Source organism: Mizuhopecten yessoensis, unplaced genomic scaffold (assembly GCF_002113885.1).
Source record: "Mizuhopecten yessoensis strain PY_sf001 unplaced genomic scaffold, ASM211388v2 scaffold2977, whole genome shotgun sequence".
Classification (NCBI taxonomy): domain Eukaryota; kingdom Metazoa; phylum Mollusca; class Bivalvia; order Pectinida; family Pectinidae; genus Mizuhopecten; species Mizuhopecten yessoensis.
Window position 1 is genome coordinate 687,001 of NW_018404814.1, and position 19,612 is coordinate 706,612.

At 35.7% G+C, this 19,612-nt stretch overlaps 1 protein-coding gene across 3 annotated transcripts in view; it reads right to left on the bottom strand.

Annotated features, from left to right (window-relative positions):
- Positions 1 to 14,212, bottom strand: part of LOC110446748 (serine/threonine-protein kinase 10-like) — a 102,794-nt gene extending 88,582 nt beyond the window's left edge. For all 3 annotated transcript variants that reach the window (XM_021492048.1, XM_021492047.1, XM_021492049.1), the window contains exons 1-2: positions 13,848 to 14,212; positions 866 to 1,030 (exon numbers count right to left, since the gene is read on the bottom strand). In XM_021492048.1, coding sequence (XP_021347723.1) covers positions 866 to 1,030; positions 13,848 to 14,006 — 324 coding nt within the window. In that variant the 5' untranslated portion in view covers positions 14,007 to 14,212. The remainder of the gene's footprint in view (positions 1 to 865; positions 1,031 to 13,847) is intronic.
- Positions 14,213 to 19,612: the final 5,400 nt, after the last annotated feature.

The following is a 19,612-nucleotide window of genomic DNA, read 5'->3' on the forward strand; positions in this document are numbered from 1 at the left end:
CCATTTCTTCTCCCCCTAGGGTATGACAGATTGCATGCAAAAGAAACATTACTATGACGTCATAATCAGCTCTTGACGGAAAATGTAATGTGCATATCAGGATGACAAAATTAAACAGATTACAAATGCTGGAAACTATTGTTTTAAACATAGTATTGGAATGAGGGGAAAAAACTAATCATCCCCTATACCCTAAGGGTGTCACAGATAAATCTCCAACCCTCCAGGTGATTGTTTGGTTGACCAACCCTGGCCATGGTCTTGGGTTAGACAACTAAATAAATCACCCCTGGGGATGGAGGTTTTTCTATCACACCCTCAAGTTAGAGGAAGATTTTATTATTCCATATGACTGTAATCACGACAGACTTGGCTGTATTTGTATACAATGTAACAGGAAATTTCACTGATACAAAATTATCTTCCGTGGCCCACTGTACAATAAACTAACATATTTGCTATATATATGTGCCCTGGCTTACACAGACAAACAAAAACAAGGAACTGACCACAACTTCATTAAATATTCCCAGATTTAAGCAACATCTACCTTAGTAAATATTATTTCATTGTACACCCTATCGCCTATACTTAAACTTGATCACATAAACCAAGATTGTTGCTATGTTTAATATCTAGGAAAGTCAATATTGCAAAATCTGATAGGCAAACAGATATGTACGGAATGAAAACGACATCTCCCAGTTACACTGAAAACTGTGCATGCTGGATAAGAGATGGAGACAGTAAAATATTTAAAATGTTATTTATATTGAAAATTTTAACAACTCTTTCACAACTCGATTACCGGACAAACAATGTAGCAGGGGCAATCTCCATGGTAACGACCTAATTAATCAATTACCCATAGGTAGGAGTCCCAGTAAAAGGCTTCGTAGAGCGACACAACATTGTGGTGTCGACAGTCCGACAGAATGTCGATTTCCACGGTGAAGTCCTCAAGGTCTTCCTCACTCTTGATCTCAACCTGCTTCAGTGCCGCAAGCTTTCCCGTCTCCTTATTAACGGCCTGAGAAACAAAAAACAAGACAAAATTAAATTAAGATATTTTACTCTTACCCTAATTATTTTTGTCTGTCACAAGGAACATACAACAGAATATATAATTTATAAGTGGTTGAACTTTCATCAATGAAGACCAGTTCAATGATAATTCTTCAATATTTTAATGATCCTCATGATTTATGATTCAATTTGACAGGATTTTGACCTTCTTCTAAAATGGAAGTTTTCAGAAAAAAGTAACACATTTCCTGTGAAAATATATCAGGGTACATATATGTATCACAATGCATTCCTTTTGTATTGCAGTATATCACGATTCAGCCCAGACGTATCCGGATACCCCTAATGATTAGTTAGCTTGTAAAGCCAACATAACACAATCTACATAAGACTGTGACATCTTGCATAAATTTGGGATAACAACCCAGACAACATTTAAGGATAAGACTATCAACTTTTTCTTCTAAATAATTCACAAGAATATACTGTATTTCATTCTGAATTGACCTCATGCATGAACATTTTTCCTCAAGTGTTGAATCCTGCCAAAATATTGAACTTCCTGAGTGTTAAATTTACCCTCCTATTGTTTTAAATCTACATAATATAATAAACTTTCCCCTGTGTTAAATAGCCCTCTCGCTTGTGTAATGGGTAAAGGTTTCTCAGATCAGTAAGCAAGACTGGCTTACAAGTCTTTCAATGTTCCTTTGTAAGATTTTGAATCTTATGACACCAATGGAATGCCTTTTGATAAATAACTGGACAATATTGGCCTCTGAACTAGGGTGTGGACAATTATTGGAATATGGGCAATTAATAGAATTAGTATGGTATGTACAATTTATAATAAGCACACCCCTATAACACCCCCCCACCCCCAATTTTTTTCTGGGGAAAGAGTATGGGTGCACTTAAATAAAACACGTAAACATTTTGCTTACTTCACTGATCTACCAATATATATAGTTGTCAGTCTTTTGACCAAAGACTTAATTGCACCTTTAGCATTTGCATTACTATATTAGCAAAGTAACCCTGTGGTCTTATAGTCACATCATTTTCTGATTCAATATTAGACAAATTGTCTCTGTAAAGTTATTTGATCTATTCTTGGAAAGATTGCACATATGTTTGGGGGGGTAGGTTGTTTGGGGGGTAGGTTTGAACACATTATCGACACCAACAGTTTCAGCCTGTTTGAGCATGAAATATTAAGCGCACCTCTCTTATCAGGATGGTTTGTAATTGCAGGGTGTGCTTATCAGGTCAAATACGCCATGTATATAACTGGTATAGCCTGACCTTTAAGCTCCAGACTCGTTCATCTGTGTATACATATATGTATCAATCACGCCTGTGTAACACTGCACACAAGAGTTCACATGTTTAATTTTCATCTACAGAATAAATTTTAAGCTCCTAATTAAAAACATGTATGCTGTATACATGTCATCAATCAAATGTGTGCGAGATGTAACTATACAAAAAGGAGACCACGATGTATGTAGTAGTCATTTCTTTCCCCATCTAAAAGTTTCTCGGGGAAAATAGCAGTGAGCCAACCCTTACGATGTGTTCTAAATATCAATCTAGAGTTCTGTCCATGCATGAAACTGCTTTCCTCTTAACGTTGTTAAAAACATATGAACATCTTCACTTATAAGTGCATAGCAATAAATATAAGTGTATTTCCTGCTCATTCATAATCGGCTGACAGAGTGCATGAGTGAACACTGCCCATACAACATCAAGCTTAACCTACATTAAACATCCTGTTTATAATTATTTCTTCTAGTTTAAGATTCCTTTATTATTGTAGTATATATTTTCCTGAAATGATGTTATTCAATAATAAGCTGCATCTGCATGGTAATTCATGCACAACTGTCTCGTGAATGGATGAGATACAAAGTGCAGGAAACACACATTAATTCTAACAGTGTTTACATTCATTATAACCCAAGAAGGCCGAGTGGGGTGTTGCTCTATCACTTTTGATTTGCAGTAAGGGCTGCAACGATATGCATATATCACGATAGAATACATATCGCGGTACAATGCTTATGATAATTATAAGATACATATCACGATATAAATATCTGCTTAAAAGGTCAACATCATCATGATTAAGTGCAGGATATTACCTAGTTTTGTCATAGACTTCAATAATGAATACTATCAAAATATATTTCTGTATAATTTCTCGTACTTGTGGGTATGACTGCACAGTGAACCAGATCTTTACTGAAGGATTAAAAAAAATACATAAGTACACTTTTTTAGAAATTGATAAAAATACATTGATGATACAGGCAAATAAAACAATTCAATATGACCCACAAGAAAGTATCGCGACACGATATGTTGTTGCAGGTCTAACTGCAGTATTTCGAGGACACTGTCAGATGTATTCTAACATATTGATGCAATGCAGTCAACTTATTTAATAAAACAGTATATACATACTTTTTCAGTGTGACCTTCAAACGTAAATTCAAAAATTCAAAAACTCATTTTAATGACTATAAGATATTGACTACAAAATATAAACAAGCCTCACCGAGCCACTTATGAAATCACTGATACATATGCACTCCTTTATTGCACGGACGTATATATTCGTTCGCGCAATAAACTCATGCTTTCTGATTCGTTAGAAAAACACAAGTGAGTGGTCTTGCTTTTATCACATACCTTCCGTATTTGGTAAAGTTCGATACAAAGATTTTCTAAAATTTCATATTTTTTGCAAATACCAGGAACTTTACAGTTCGCCATGACAAGGGGATTCCCATAAAAAGTAGTTCCGGCTAGTAGGTAAATACAACATTCCGTATTGCACATGTGCAATACAGAACTTTGTATTTCATGGTCCAAAAATTCTTGTATTACTATAACAAGATTCAACAGGTATATGATAAAACATCAAACCATTGTTTTTTACATCTTGCAATTTGATAACTTGTCTATGTTTAGACAGCTAACATGATACTGTACATTGTATTTAAGCGAGTCTTTTTTGAAGTTTTGTCCATACCAACTCAATTTTGCCGGTCCAATTGAATTAACTTAATATGAAAAAGTTGAACATTATTAAACTGCATTAAACATGAAGCTAGTTTTAATGAAAAGTTTGTCTGTAAACTTAATTTCTCCATTCCAATTGATGTTACTATGCATGGACTTGCCCTAATCACATGAAAAGAGTTGAAAATTAATTCGCAGTAAACATTATAAAGATAGTTTTAATAAAAAATTGTTCATAAACTTATTTTTTCGCTTCCAATCAGAAAACTAAACTTCATTAATATAGCCATTGAACGGTGGGCAATCCTATTTAGTGCTATGGCTTTCTCCCCAAGTCGACCGTGGTAAATACGCTACCACATGTACAGCTGCCTGTATATACAATTGTACATGTATATTATCATTCTGTACCACAGCTACGGTACCACAGCATGTATATTATCAATCTATTTAAATTATGCTGTGACATGCATTTTAAATATTTCAGTCACTTTTAAACAAGGCCTTAAACATCAACTAATCATGGAAGTTGAGCCAAACATTACAGATGCTTTCCTTGTATCTGTTCGAGTCGGCCATACATTCCTACAGTGTGTACATGTACCTTAAGAGGTCTTGATATCTTTTTAAACTAATAATTTAATCATCTGACGTGGTTACAATGTAAAACACGATCACCTCTGCACAGAAATAAAACGGCTAGGATATGTGGATATTATCTGCCATACTTGACATTTCTATATACACAAAATAAAGGACAGATATCAAGGGAAGTCTACTTCTGTGTCGTTGTCCATCAGGAAATTTGAAATTAGTATTCTCAATACTTGTATATGACTTTAAACCTTAGGCAGGCCCATATGGGTTAATGTGTATACAGGTATTCTTTTCTGTATGCCCAGCAATCAAGCACGTGCATGGTTGAAGTGTCCAAGTCTTAACCATTTCCAACTTGTTACCCCTTCTTTGCTCTGTACATGCCTGTGCATCAGCCCCCTGGAGGGACAAGTTTTACCCCTTCTTTGCTCTGTGCATCAGCCCCCTGGAGGGACAAGTTTTACCCCTTCTTTGCTCTGTGCATCAGCTTCCTGGAGGGACAAGTTTTACCCCTTCTTTGCTCTGTGCATCAGCCCCCTGGAGGGACAAGTTTTACCCCTTCTTTGCTCTGTGCATCAGCTTCCTGGAGGGACAAGTTTTACCCCTTCTTTGCTCTGTGCATCAGCCCCCTGGAGGGACAAGTTTTACCCCTTCTTTGCTCTGTGCATCAGCCCCCTGGGGGACAAGTTTTACCACTTCTTTGCTCTGTGCATCAGCTTCCTGGAGGGACAAGTTTTACCCCTTATTTGCTCTGTGCATCAGCCCCCTGGAGGGACAAGTTTTACCCCTTCTTTGCTCTGTGCATCAGCTTCCTGGAGGGACATGTTTTACCCCTTCTTTGCTCTGTGCATCAGCCCCCTGGAGGGACAAGTTTTACCCCTCCTTTGCTCTGTGCATCAACCCCTTGGAGGGGTTTACGTGTACTGCCCTATGAATTTGGTTTTACATTTTTGGCTCATTACCATGCACCTTTGAGTGCTTCAAATCAAATTTGGTTGATATCAACTGGTTCCAAATTAAAGATCGAAGCTAATTTGCTTAAAGCAACATATCCAAATAACGGTAAATCCTTCTTTTATTATGAAAAGTTATTTTTACACGACTAATAAAATGTTCTATGTGACGTTTCGATGACTAGTACAATATGTACACTGTCCCCTTCATCAGACAAAATCTTTTCTGAAAAGATCTTTTCATAATCCAATAATCCATAATTACCAACCTGAAGAAAATGTTTAGAAATAACCCTTCTTTTGACTCAACACCCTCATCTATTCCCAAGTTGGGGAATCAGCCCAACTCTATAAACTTACATATGTGACAGTGTACTTTGAATATACAGCACTTCAAGTAATGATTCAGTCTGATGAAGAAATTATTGATGGACAGAAGCAGTATAATCATATGGTAACATTCAGTTAAGATTATGACTTGCCATCATTTTTCCCAACCCTTTCCACAAGTAAACTTTTAATCGAAAGAGATTAATTATGTATTCCTTTTGCATTTGTAGTAGACGATTTTAATACTATATAATAGAGGATAAAAGTACAAATGATATAACTTATATTTATAAGTACATGTACAGTCTATAACACAAATGTACATTGTGTGTATATATATACATGTATAGAGCTTCAGGCAGTACACACGTGTATCAGCTAACATGTAATTTATCACGTCCTCGTTAGGACTACAGATGAGAGGGGATTCCTCCTGTGATTCTTGATAATACATTGTAAATGATCAGAAATTATGATGGCAAAAATTACTACATTTATCATAAGTAGATGTTCGTAATTTTTGATAGCAAATCATGTTTTTTCTCCAAAAATGAAACTAAAAGTACAAGTACATTAGAGATACACATGTACATGTAGGTGCTCATAAACCATTGTCAATTTCCATTTCAAAATTATTTTTTGCAACGAAAAGGTTTATAAAATAATTATATCAAAAATATATGATTCTAATCTAGGACTATATAAACATAACAAATACTTTAAGAGAAAACTCTTAACATGTAGAATTATTATAGATTGATCCTGAAGGCTATAATAGAATAGAATGTATATATATATGTATACTATATATATGGGTCAAAGAAGTAATATAGACGGTAAAATTAAAATCCCATATAACACTGGATCCTAATGGAGGTATGTCCGTAGGATACAAATTAATTAAAATATTATATGGGGCAAAGAAGTAATTCCAACAGTGTGGACAAGTTAAGGTTGTCAAATTTTCGGAGCGATCCGCTCCTTTATCACTATATATTATACATGTATAGCTGCAATATAACAGAGTCAGAAATGGCAAACAATAGTTTAATTTAGACCAAGGTAATTGTAATAGGCATGTTTGTAATAAACATTATTCACAATTAATTTATAAATGAAATCCCTATATAACATTACACACCTGTTTTAGTTTGTGATCATGACCAATGCAACAAAAAGTATAACAGACACGTCAGATATATACGTGATGTAAGATGATATTGATCATACCAGATTTGACCTTTGACCTGAATTACATTCCAATTAAAAGTACAGAAACTGTGTCTGGGATTTCTTTGAACATGCATAGACAAGTAAAAGGAAATTCAATAAAAGCACAGAAATTTCTGACATTTGCAATTGATAGCCTATGATCTTGACCTCTGACCTTTAATAACGTGTGGAACTCCAGACCCGGTTCCTGCCATACACAGAGATATGAAATTAGATTACTGATTAGGGTCCAATGCAAGCATAAAGCATGGAACGTGATCGAATAAAGATGTGTATGTTATCACACTGATGTCTAAAATTAGATAATATTCAGTTTGCAATATTGCCACATGAAAAATTATAAAAATTTATCTTTGACTACGCCTTAAAAAATGTGTTTCAGGTTTAATTTCTTCCCTGCAAATTTGATGGTATAAGTGGAAAGAGTTTTATTGGGGTTTTTTAACTACCAATATTTTAGCATAAATGCTAAAAGATGTTGAAAACCTTCCTTCTCAACTAAATTTCCAGTACACTGGTACATTTGTACCAGGACATTTCAAATATGAAATTTTAGAAATTTCCTGCTTGTACCGGTTACATTTCAAATCTGTATTATGTTTGGTTTTGTTTGTTTGTGTTTTACGTCCTGTTCACAGCTAAAAATGTTGTCATTTAAGGACGTGCCAGCTTTTGGTAGTGGCGTAAAGCCAGAGTACCCAGGTAAAACCACCGACCTGCAGCAAGTACCTGGCGACTGCCCCACATAGCCTCGTACCAGGACCCAGTGGTGGAGGGCTGGTGATCAAAGAAGGTCGGACGCCTTCACCACACGGCCAATGTGGCCCCCAAAATCTATATTAAACTGACTATCAAACTTTTGAGTTTGGTCGAAAACAGTAGTGACTTAAAGCAGAACAAATACCTCTGTTCATTTTTATCCTGGGGAAGGCAATAAAAAAATTAATGCCAATCTATAGCTACATCTTCCTAAAATTTACCCAAGACCCCCTGACTATTTTGTAAAGGTCTTAATTGATTGATGGGACTTTACGTCCTTGTTCCAGGTATAACTGAACCTATGGGACAATTTTGTACAGGTAATATATTCTTCCCTTAAGAATTTATATTACCACCCTTCGTAATACACATGTTTTCTTGTCATATTTTGCCGGTTAATTGCGAAATTGTGGAGCTTCTTTAATTATCCTTTTTAAACATTCAGAAATCAAAACAAACTGTGAGGTTATTTATTATCCAAACCCTAGCTATTTTTATACATATGTACCAGGTATTATTATGGTCTAGGCAAATTGCAAAATACGCCTCAAATTTTGCAGTCCCCTTGCTCCCTCTGGCCATCTCCCCGCACTAAATCATGTACTTGTCCTTGCAAAAGGTTAGTTTTCCCACATAACTGGATTGTATGAACCCTTAAAATAGTTAAAAACTGCCTCTCTATGTAGATACTTGTGCAGTTTACATCCATGCAAGACATATGTAGAACGTGTACGAAATTCTTAGCCAACCCTTGAGTACTTTGTAGAATCTATATATGTACACGCGTACAATGGCCTACATTAATAATGAATTTGTCTCTATCTAATCACCAAAACTTCCACTCCAACTGTCCAATGCAGCACTGGGTACGGTTAATCAACATAATTCTCACAAGACACACAAATTGATTTCTAACATCAGTACTAAATAGATTACATTATGTTCATGTCACATGTACTCTTACAGTGTAAAAATTGAGAACTGGAGGACTAAAACCTGCACGGTCACATTGTTTACCTATATACATGTACATGTACCATTACTTGACAACATGTTATATATAAAGACTTTTAATGCAGCATTCCAACATGTACATGAATAAAAAGACAAGTTCTTTGCACTTTTGAATTTCTGTGGTTGAAGAGTTTACGAGAATTACAAAGCTGCATGTATACTTCTAACGATAGCTGTACCAATGAGCCATCTTGTTACCTGTTTTTGGGGGTTTTAAACAATGACTTCCTGAGTGAAGGTCTTTATCCTACTGTTTAATATCTATTTTGTTTCACATACTGTACAAACATACAACACAAATCCAGACATAGACAAGTGATCATTTTACCAAGGAGAGGTCCAATACAAATATAACAAAACCTAAATTTCCTTTACTTTTAGTAAGACCCTGTTCAGCAGCCCCCACACAAAGTTACGTACATTGTATACCCTGATGCCGAGGATCAAAACCCAGACCTATGTATACCAGCACACAGGGTTCAAACACTCTAGACTTATCACCCAGACCTACCAGCACACAGGGTTCAAAAACTCTAGACTTATCACCCAGACTTACCAGCACACAGGGTTAAAACACTCTAGACTTATCTCCCAGACCTACCAGCACACAGGGATCAAACACTCTAGACTTATAACCCAGACCTACCAGCACACAGGGTTCAAACACTCTAGACTTATCGACAACCTGGGCTGGTCCCTGTATCATGATCGATATACTGGTAAACAAGATGGGTAGTAATTGTATTTCAAAACAATGACCCCATGCATGCCACCCCCACCAAATCCCTCCCCCACAGATCAGCTGTCGGTGACATATCTTAATTCTAGTGGAATTCAGTACACACAGCATGCATAAGTGATGGAGAAGAGGAAAGCTATTTTCACTTTCAATATGGACAGCTGAACTTCTATAATTACTGTAATGATGCATGCATATATGATGCGTCTATAATTAAAGCATCTGTGCGAGAACAATTTATAGGAGGTAGTCTTGTGAGAAAGTCTGATGGTTGTACTTAATTTCATACTGCTTGTACAACTGTGAACATATATATACATGTCCTTTTAATACAAGGTTACATGTACTGGTTACTTTAGGCTATTAAGTCAAAGTGGAAATTTCCATGTGAATCAAAATTTCTAGTGAGGTCACTGATGATCCAATTAATGTGGACATTTCCTTGTTGGTAATGCTGCTTCAATTTAAAAGAATGCCAGTGATATTTTTGAGAATGATCAGCTCCTTAACTCATTCACCCCTGAAGACACATTTGAACTCTTCCAACTCCAAGGTTGGAATAGTTCATTATGAAAGTTCAGGGGTGAATGAGTTAAACTATTTGCTCCAGTACATCTAGTTGTGTTTGAATGAATCAGGACTGTCAAATATATATTCTTCAATGTATTTTTGATCACAGCACCTCACGTTTGGCTAATTGTTGTAGGACATTTGCCAAAGGGAAGGCAATGGCTCTGTCCCCGGGCCAGGACATACATACATACCCAATTCCTTAAAAATGGTAATTGTCACTCCCTGCTTATTAACGTTCAGCATTTAGGTTAATCATAACAACTGGTTGACCCGTTGTCAGTACATGTATATATTAAAGGTAACCTGGTGGAATGCTGTGCTGCATGCATTCAGCATGGTATTTCATTGAAATGGTTCAAATTCTGTCTAAGCTGAAATCAGAGTTCATTCTGTGCTATTAATTATTGCAAGGAGACAAATACACCAATATTCTGCCTCCAGAACCCATATATGCATGCATATATACAGTACATTATCCACAAGTGACAAGGATCAAAACACAACCTCGAATGACCTTAATTAGCTGTTTAATAGGATGCTAAACCCTATAAACCACCAAGCCAAATCCGATGTAGTGTACATTTTTATTTTAATTAAATGACAGACAGAATGTTTCAGTATATAAATCACTGTTATTCATGTGACATTGCTTACCATAATATGTGTACTTAAACCTTAAGTCTGAAGTTTATGAACAGTGAAACACGACTAATGCATTATACACTCAACATTTATTTGATTACTGTAAAAAATAACAATCTGACTGATAAGAAAGGCTGTATATCTCTGAGTCAACAGTCAACACATGTATGAACTAACACATTGGTACTTACCTACATACAGAGTGTTTATCTAAAGTAAATATTGACTTTATAAAGATACAATCTATCTCTTTTTATCTGGCCACTGATAACTAATTCATTGATCAGTAATACTGTGGAGTTTATTAGATGTTCATCCTTGTTTTACTACAATAGTGCACTTGTAAATAAAAGCTTTGTGATTTCATCACAGGTCGTTAAAATTTGTCACAGGTAAAAAATGTTGAGACCAAATACTCCAAGTTTCAAGCCGACCCTCTAGATTTTTTCAGTTCAACTGTACTAGAACATCAAACGTGACTGAGGACAGTCGACTACCTAGCCTTTAGATAATGATATACATGTAGATCTATGTACTATACTTAATAGTAAATGGCCATACATTAATTGTGTTTCCATTTTCCAATAAATAGTTAACCCATTCACCCCTTCATGTTTAAAATGAACTTTTCCAGTCTTTGATTTGATATGGTTCAAATGTGACTTTAGGGGTGAATGGCTTATTTGATTATGACCTTCAAAGTCAACAGAGAACTTGTTTACATTCAAAGTTTACACCTGTACAGACACTGTCACAGAAGACAAGCACACGTGTGAAAGTGAAATTTATGCAGTTATGATAATGTAGTACCGATCAGAAGTACATTACGTGTTTATCATTATGTAAAACCAATACCTAGCTATCACCTGTCAGACCTGTTCCACTCACTTAAAGTCTCTTTTAATACCTGAACTACGTGTAGAAACAAACATGAAATCAAACTACTTCTGCTAAAGTGAAACCATGGCAGCTACCTCAGATTTTTTTAATAACATAAAAAATCGAAATAACAACACAAGCCTAATTAATTATAGTTAATAAGGCAATGATAAGAATATCTAATTTTAACAACATTTAGTTAAAATTAACCTGATTGAATAAAAAATTAGACTTAAATGTCTCAACCAATGAGAGGATAGGGTGCGTGGCTATTTCCAAATCAACTTGAAAAACACTGCTGAATACTTGGAGAAATCAAGTCACCTATAGCTACTGGGCAAATTTGATATAAAAAAAAATAAAGGGCCATAACTCTGATAAGGGACACTATACCAAATTTCGTACCTCATCCCATAACATACAAAATTTGGTAAATGTAGGTGACAAATTAAAGTACTGTATAATATGATATATTTGCTCCAGTGGGGTCCTCAGCTCTAGAGAAAGTGACACATTGTGAGCAAAAGGGCTACAACTCTGAATCCATGTGTAGCTGATTTTAGTGAGTGACAATACTTGAATACAGATTCAAGGCAAGAATAGGTCTACTTTCTGTGTTTTCTGATAAGTTAAGGGGCAGAGAAGAAAACAAAATTGATCTGCAGCCACCGCTTTAAGTGTAACCTTTGGGATCTCTTTATTCCATTTTCTCTCCCACCAATTCTTTCATATGAAAGTGTCTCTTTTGGCTCTTGTCTTCATAAATGACATCAGCTTTTTGTGACACTGTTAAATCCTGAACAGAAAAAAAACCAGAAACCATCAGAATGCAACACTCTGCCATCCCCGGAGTTTACTTGCATAAACATTTGGATATTAAAAGTGACACAGTGATGCGCCATGAAAGAAGGGCCAAAACTCTGGATAAAGTGTTGCACCAATGCAAGATGCCAAAGAGATACTCACAAACTAGTCTAGTAAACAGTTTGGCAACAAAAGAATCAATTATATGAGATGTGCTGGACAAAGTGCAAATACTGATGTACTGACTCCTTTAATTTCTGGTCATTCCAGTAGGAGACTTACCACAGCAACTTCAAAATACAATGCCAGCATCTATCATATCAAGTCTCAGGGATGCTTTTACCAAATTCTTTTCAATTCTTTCACTCCTATTTTTAAAACAGTAGTTTTTTTCAAATTTCTTTTTGTTTAATTGGCTTTGTCCCTCCCTAATCAGGGGAGGCATATCCTTCATATTTATATGACTGGCTTCCCTTTTCCCAGGCATGTTTCATATGACAAAATTGGTCAAAATCTCTTCATTTGTCATTGAGGGGTACTCAATTTTTTTAAAGATTATGTTCATGTATACATGTATGCCCTTATAATTATTACTCATATTGGACACCTTTTGTAATTTGAGAAAAATAATATATGAAACTTATTTATGTTTTGGTGCTGATTATGAAGTATACATAATATATTGAATGAAGAGGGCTATTATTAGATGCACTACTGTAGTTCAGTTTTTACTTCCTAGTTAGCACAGGAGTGACAGCTACATTCGCTAAATCACTGAAGTGTAAACAAACATGAATGATGTCAAAATCGACAGTCTCGCGTAGGCCTCGTATTTATGTAGGCCAAAATATATATGCACAATCCATATTATGAATTGGACAACAAGTATAATATGTGAATCATACATAAAAATAGAATTACACCGCCCATGTATATTTGGCTGTGATACGGTAGGTTAGGGCGTTAACCAAAATCTAAATATCGGTGGGTTTTTTCATCCACATATTTCTAATGAATGTCAATAGTCAACGACATTGCGTTGTTGTATCGTCATTTCCAAAAAAAAAAATTCATCATGATTAAGGTCAAGTAGATAATGTTGATACAATCGTGAAAAACAAATGTGAATCATAATTGATACTCTTCCTTCCGGCAAAATGTAACTTCAACACGGTGTCAACTTGAAAGTGAACTCGTTCAACGTAAATATATGGGTCACCCCTCGTGTATTAATCATGCGTCAACGTGATACCCTTACTTAGTCTTACCTTGTAAACCTTCCCAAATGCTCCATCCCCGAGCTCCCCAATAACTTCCCAGAGCTGTGTAGGGTCTATGTCCCGTCTGATGTTTTTATTAGCTTCTTTTTTCTTCGCATCCTCCCCACCTAAACGAAAAAGTTTACGAAAACTGCTAAGAAATGACATTTCGATGATGTTACGTGGCTTCTAGTTTTCCGAGTGCCTTCACATTTGGATTCATTCAGAGATACAGTTTATGTTTAGTATGTAAATGTGATGGTCAGTCTAGTTAATCCAACTCATGGTTTGCTGTAAAACAGTTTTTCTGTGATACGGATGTGACAGACTGTAAAACATCTAAGCGGAAAGTCGCCATATTTACTCCCTTTGAGCATGCGTGTTGAATGAAAATGACATCATAAGCTTCCGGCTTTGATTTTTTTATGAGTTATGGCCCTTTGATTAAGGTCTATTTTACTACGTTGTAAAAATATTTTTTATGCTTTACAGTGCATTTTCTTAACAAACAGACATATTCAGACCAGATGAATGGTTAAATGTCAAACATGTATACACTTTTTAGAATGATGGCAAAAATCCTTGATCGGATTTGAGGCACCGCTCAGGGTCATCTGACCGACCATGTCCTTCCATATTTCAGCACTAGCTACATTGTATAGGCCTATCATCAGGAAACAAAAGTGATTATTATAAACGCGAAATTACATTGATTGGAACTTTTTACTCCCAATTAAAAATTAACCAATTGCACTTCGGAGTTCTTAATTTTATATATTATTTTCAGAGATCGTAGATCTATTACGGTTGGTACTGAATCATTAATGTTATTATCTGCATGACGCTTTTATCCTCTGGATCAGAGAGGTATAATCACGGACTTAGATAATCTAATTCCGTGGTATAATACACGTCTCTGTCTAGATTAATGATAAAAATGTTTTTTTACATATGTGTTTTCTTCATCATTCACTGCCCTTGTTTCCCAACTTGAAGTGTAAAGGTCTATTACATACACACAACAAGGAATATCTTGGTATAATGATGAAGTTTGTTCTTGAAAAAAACTAACTTGATATTTTAACTTGATCCATTTTACAACAATTATTAAACAATTAAGTTATTAAAACTTATATTAATCACTCTTGATGGCCTGGATGTTAGCGCACGGGGGGATCTAAAAGTGGGAAGAAACCGGAATGCCCAGAAAAAAACAGGTGGTCGGGCAGATCTTCATCTTCATCTCTTTAACTTCCTCCGTCGATACCGACGATGATGGAAGTGGGTCTTGTGCTATAGTGCGTTACTTATGTTTTGTTATTTGCTATAGGACAAAAACATGTTAAAAGCAGTGAGTGTTAGTTATGTTGTAACTTCAGATTTCAATTATGAAACTTGTTTCATAATTGTTGTAAAATGAATAAAGTTTATAAAAAGCGGTCGCAATTAACTCGGCATAACTGTTCACTTCCGATCGGAGAACCGAACCCCCGGTCGCCTTTGTGAAAGGCGAGTGCGTTATCCACCGTGCTCCACCCGGTCGAGTGGATAACGCACTCCTTAAAAGCCACGTTTTATATTACAAATTATAGCATGATACTGTATCACGACTGATGCATAGTATGTACTCCAGCATACGGAAAACTAGTATCAAGATACACTGTACCTTCCCAATCCTCGATATCCAGGGGTCCTGGAATATGTCATAGAAGGCACGAAGATAGCTGTTTGATTGGTCTCTGGTAAAAAAACCTGACCAATCGCTGAGCTGATACCTGTCCTTTAAAGATTACAAAGGAGAGACGCCCGACTTCAAAGTCTGTCATTGTTTACCATTACGTGACCGCAAGATTCTTTTGATGTACATCAAGGGATCGAACTTGTCTTCTTGTCTCATCAACAAGGTGGCGCACACCGAGCCTTCAATTTTGCTATGACATATTCCATGGCATCCTAGATATCCAGGGATTACGCTCACTTTCGCTCTCTACACACCCCTGGAATATGTCATAACAGATAGTTGTTACAGTAATGCTCTGGGCCCGTAGGGGATATGAAAACCCCGCAATCTCATTTCTTTTTGAGCTTAACTTGTAAGCGTATCTGTCCGATAACAATTTGTTCCTCAATTACTCCACAGTCTGCTTCTATTTGTTTATAATTTCAAATCGCTTTTTTTCTGTTTTCGTTTTCATTAGCAAGCATCCTATTTCTCATTGACAGACTATATGCTAAGTTTACAAAAGAGCATAGCATTAATAACGAACTTCATCATCGATTCCGAGTTTAAATATGTAGCGCAGAAAAAAACACTTCTTTATTGTCTATTTCGCGAAAAATAATCGGCCGATAAGTCATTTTTATCTAAAATATTCATGTACATAAGATGGCATTTAATTAACAGTTTTTGAATGAGATACGTAATTGTATAAACAATTACTTTTCGTAAATATCTGTCAATCAAAATCGAAGAATGTTGTCAATCAAAGACGAATTTCCGACCAATGAAAGCAAGACCCACGTGTTTAGCCCGCCCACAAAGCGACACACGTGTCTATCGAAGATGAAATGGAAACCTGCGGTCGTCTACGATTCATTTTAAAGTTCTGTTATGCTCAAGTTTAAAAACATGAAGAGAAAAGAAAATCAATGCAAAGTTACAGTAAGTTATATTTTGTGTTGACCAATCTACAGACATTTTATTCATATTTTCAATTGTTCTTCATTCATTCCAATAGTTTTGTTCGGAGACGCTTTTATTTCTGTTGTTTCGAGCATTCATATTTTACTTTGTCTGAAAGTTTTGAAATTTGGTCGTTGTGAGGTTCTATTTTTTCTGCATTTATATTGTTGAGGTTATGTTTTAAATCCCATTAATGGTTTTGTTGAATTTAGGAGATTGGCACTATCAGACTGGTAGCGCTCTCTAGACCGGAGAACTTGGCATCACTGCAAAACCATTCTTTCGTTTTTATTTTAAAACACGAACCAATGTGTCGACTTAAAAATGTGCATTGTTCCAAACTACATGATGTTGTAAATATCCCAAAGTAACAAAGACGAAAGGTTACTTTTCAGTGTGTAATGGTCTGGTTATGTCATAATATGTAAGAAGATTTGAAGAAAAACTCAAAATTAACGAGCAAATTCGTGGAATTTATATCCCCCGCTTGCAGGACATACATGTTTTTTAGGTAAACATTATTGAGGTTGGGTTTAAACATGTGAGTATCGTGCTGTTGAGACATAATGTATAGCTTGAAACTCGAAGAAGAAGAAAAAGCCTTATACAGAAGTTTGACTTTTTATAGAACATTTATATTGTTTTTCGTTATTCAAGGGGCCATAACTCCGCCAAATAGAGTCTGCTGAAAGTGGTAATCGAACTTGGTTTAGCCCTTAAGGCATTTAACCCAGGTATTAAGTTTGAAGAAAATCGGTTAACATGTGTTTCAGTTATTGCACCGAAACGACAGATAATGACGTTTTCATACGCCCGTCAAATTTGATGGGAGTATTAAATGGTATGGGTTCGTCCGGCCGGCGTAAACTTCTGTTTGTCCGGCATTCTTCTCCTACATTTTTCCATCGATCACTGTGAAACTTGGTATACACTATAATCATGATATAAAGTTGTGTCTCCCTTAAAAGAATTTTGATTTTACAATTGTTCCAAAAGTTATCGCCCTTTGTTCATTTCAGTATTTGATTTTTTGTCCGGAAATTTCTCCTACATTTTTTATAGCTAACCACTCCAGGGGGGACCCATGAATTAATTTTGGGTGTTGCCCAAAATTTTAAACTCAGAAAAATGCAATTTTTTACACTTATCTAGAACTGATTACTTAGAATTGTCATGTCGATTGTTCATGTTTACTGCTTTCTGGCACCAAATAATATATAGAACTTCATTATTTCTGAAATTGTGACAATTATAATTTCCACGGCGAGCGGAGCAAGTCGATTTTTTTCTGAAGATGTTATACTGAACTATTTCAAAGACTGCCGCCCGTAGAAAGCAAGAATTTATCGGATATTGTTTTCATAGTCAAACAGTTCGAGTGAGGCATAGTGGGTGTTGCGGTATCTGTGCTGTAGCATTCAAGTGAGGTGGCACTATAAATGATACCGTTGGAAGCACGGTCCCACTACAAACAGAACACAATATGCATCTCCAGCACACACACAGGCATACACACATAGGGAGATATTAGCCAGGTGACATAGGACTAGTAGCTAACGCCTGATAAGGCAGCTCCTGCGAATTCCTCAATATTGTATTGATTAATATATATGCTAATTGTATTGACTGTATAAAATTGTATATCTATGTACTGTAAAGCAATTTAGAGTGGCTTATGTTAGCTAGAGAGGGCGCTATATCAAATGTTGTATATTTATTTATTTATAGGATAGGTTTCTGAGTTTGCGGTATTTCCAGGTTATATTTTATAACATAGAGTATCTATATTTTGTGATGGCCGAGCGGAGCGAGTGTTAACAAATTCTCTAAAACAATGGTAAAAATGTAGGTTTTTGGTTAAAATGTTGATGTGTGTGTCATGCCCTTCATGTGTATGTAGTTTAGGCGAGCATTTTGGCAATTTGATATTGATATATTTTGTCATAAATATGAATTATGATTTAACTGTTTGTCTTTTACTGAGTTTGCACGCATACATATGTACAAGGGCAATACCTAATGAAAAGGATAAACATGCTAGGCTTATATACTAACATTGGTTATTATACACCTGATAAAGTGATGCTAAGGAGGGTGCTTCATTTTCTTTGAAATTTTTGAAATATATATTTTTTAATTGGTATAATAAATCACTCCTGGTGATCATGCGTACATGAAACCACTGGTGAAATACAGTTTTATCTATCATGAAATGGACTCTACCTTTGACATAACACTATACCTATAAACCTAATTCCAACAGATGGTATAGTCCTCTCCCAACTGACAGGGTGATCACCACACCGCGACATTTAGAACAATAGGATTAGGTAGAGTCAGTCCGGTGAGCCTTGACCACTGATCTGACTGGAGACCCTACAAATGATAATATATAGCTCGGCAATAGAGGATTAATCCCTTTTTGTTTAGAGTATAAGTAGTGGACTCCTTATTTGGGCATATATAGATATTCAAACTGCTGGCAAGGGGAAGCCAAAGAAAATTATAGTTCAAGGGATGGTTGATATTAGAAGGAAATCCCATATGAAATAGAGGAAAATCTTCAAAAACCTTGGTCCGGATTATTTTTAGAAACAGAAAAAAGTGTGTTAACTAAATACTATAAACCAATCTATTTATATTTTTCTGTAATTGTATTTCGCAGGGATGTGTAGGACAATATGCCACTACCATCCCTGTATTTCGTAATGTTAATTGTTGTTGTATATTTGTGACATATCGTTACACTCTAACGTGTGTCTGAGTGAAATGAACATATGAAATCTGAAACTTTGAAACTATGAGACAAAGTTCCAGTTAGACGAAGAATTAAAGAAGACCAGTGTTACAAGTTTACTCGAATGCAGAATTTCGACTTCATGTGTGATGTCAATCACAAGTGATAATTGAATAAGGACGTCGGTACAATTCACGGTTTGGTGACGACATAGGAAAGCCGGTCTGTGGCCCACGTAAACAATCCGAACCAGTTAAAAATATAATCGAGTTTATTGAGCGAAAAACACACACGTGAGAGTATAAACTGTTGTTTGGGAACTGACAAAAGCTGGATATACGCACATTTCTTGAT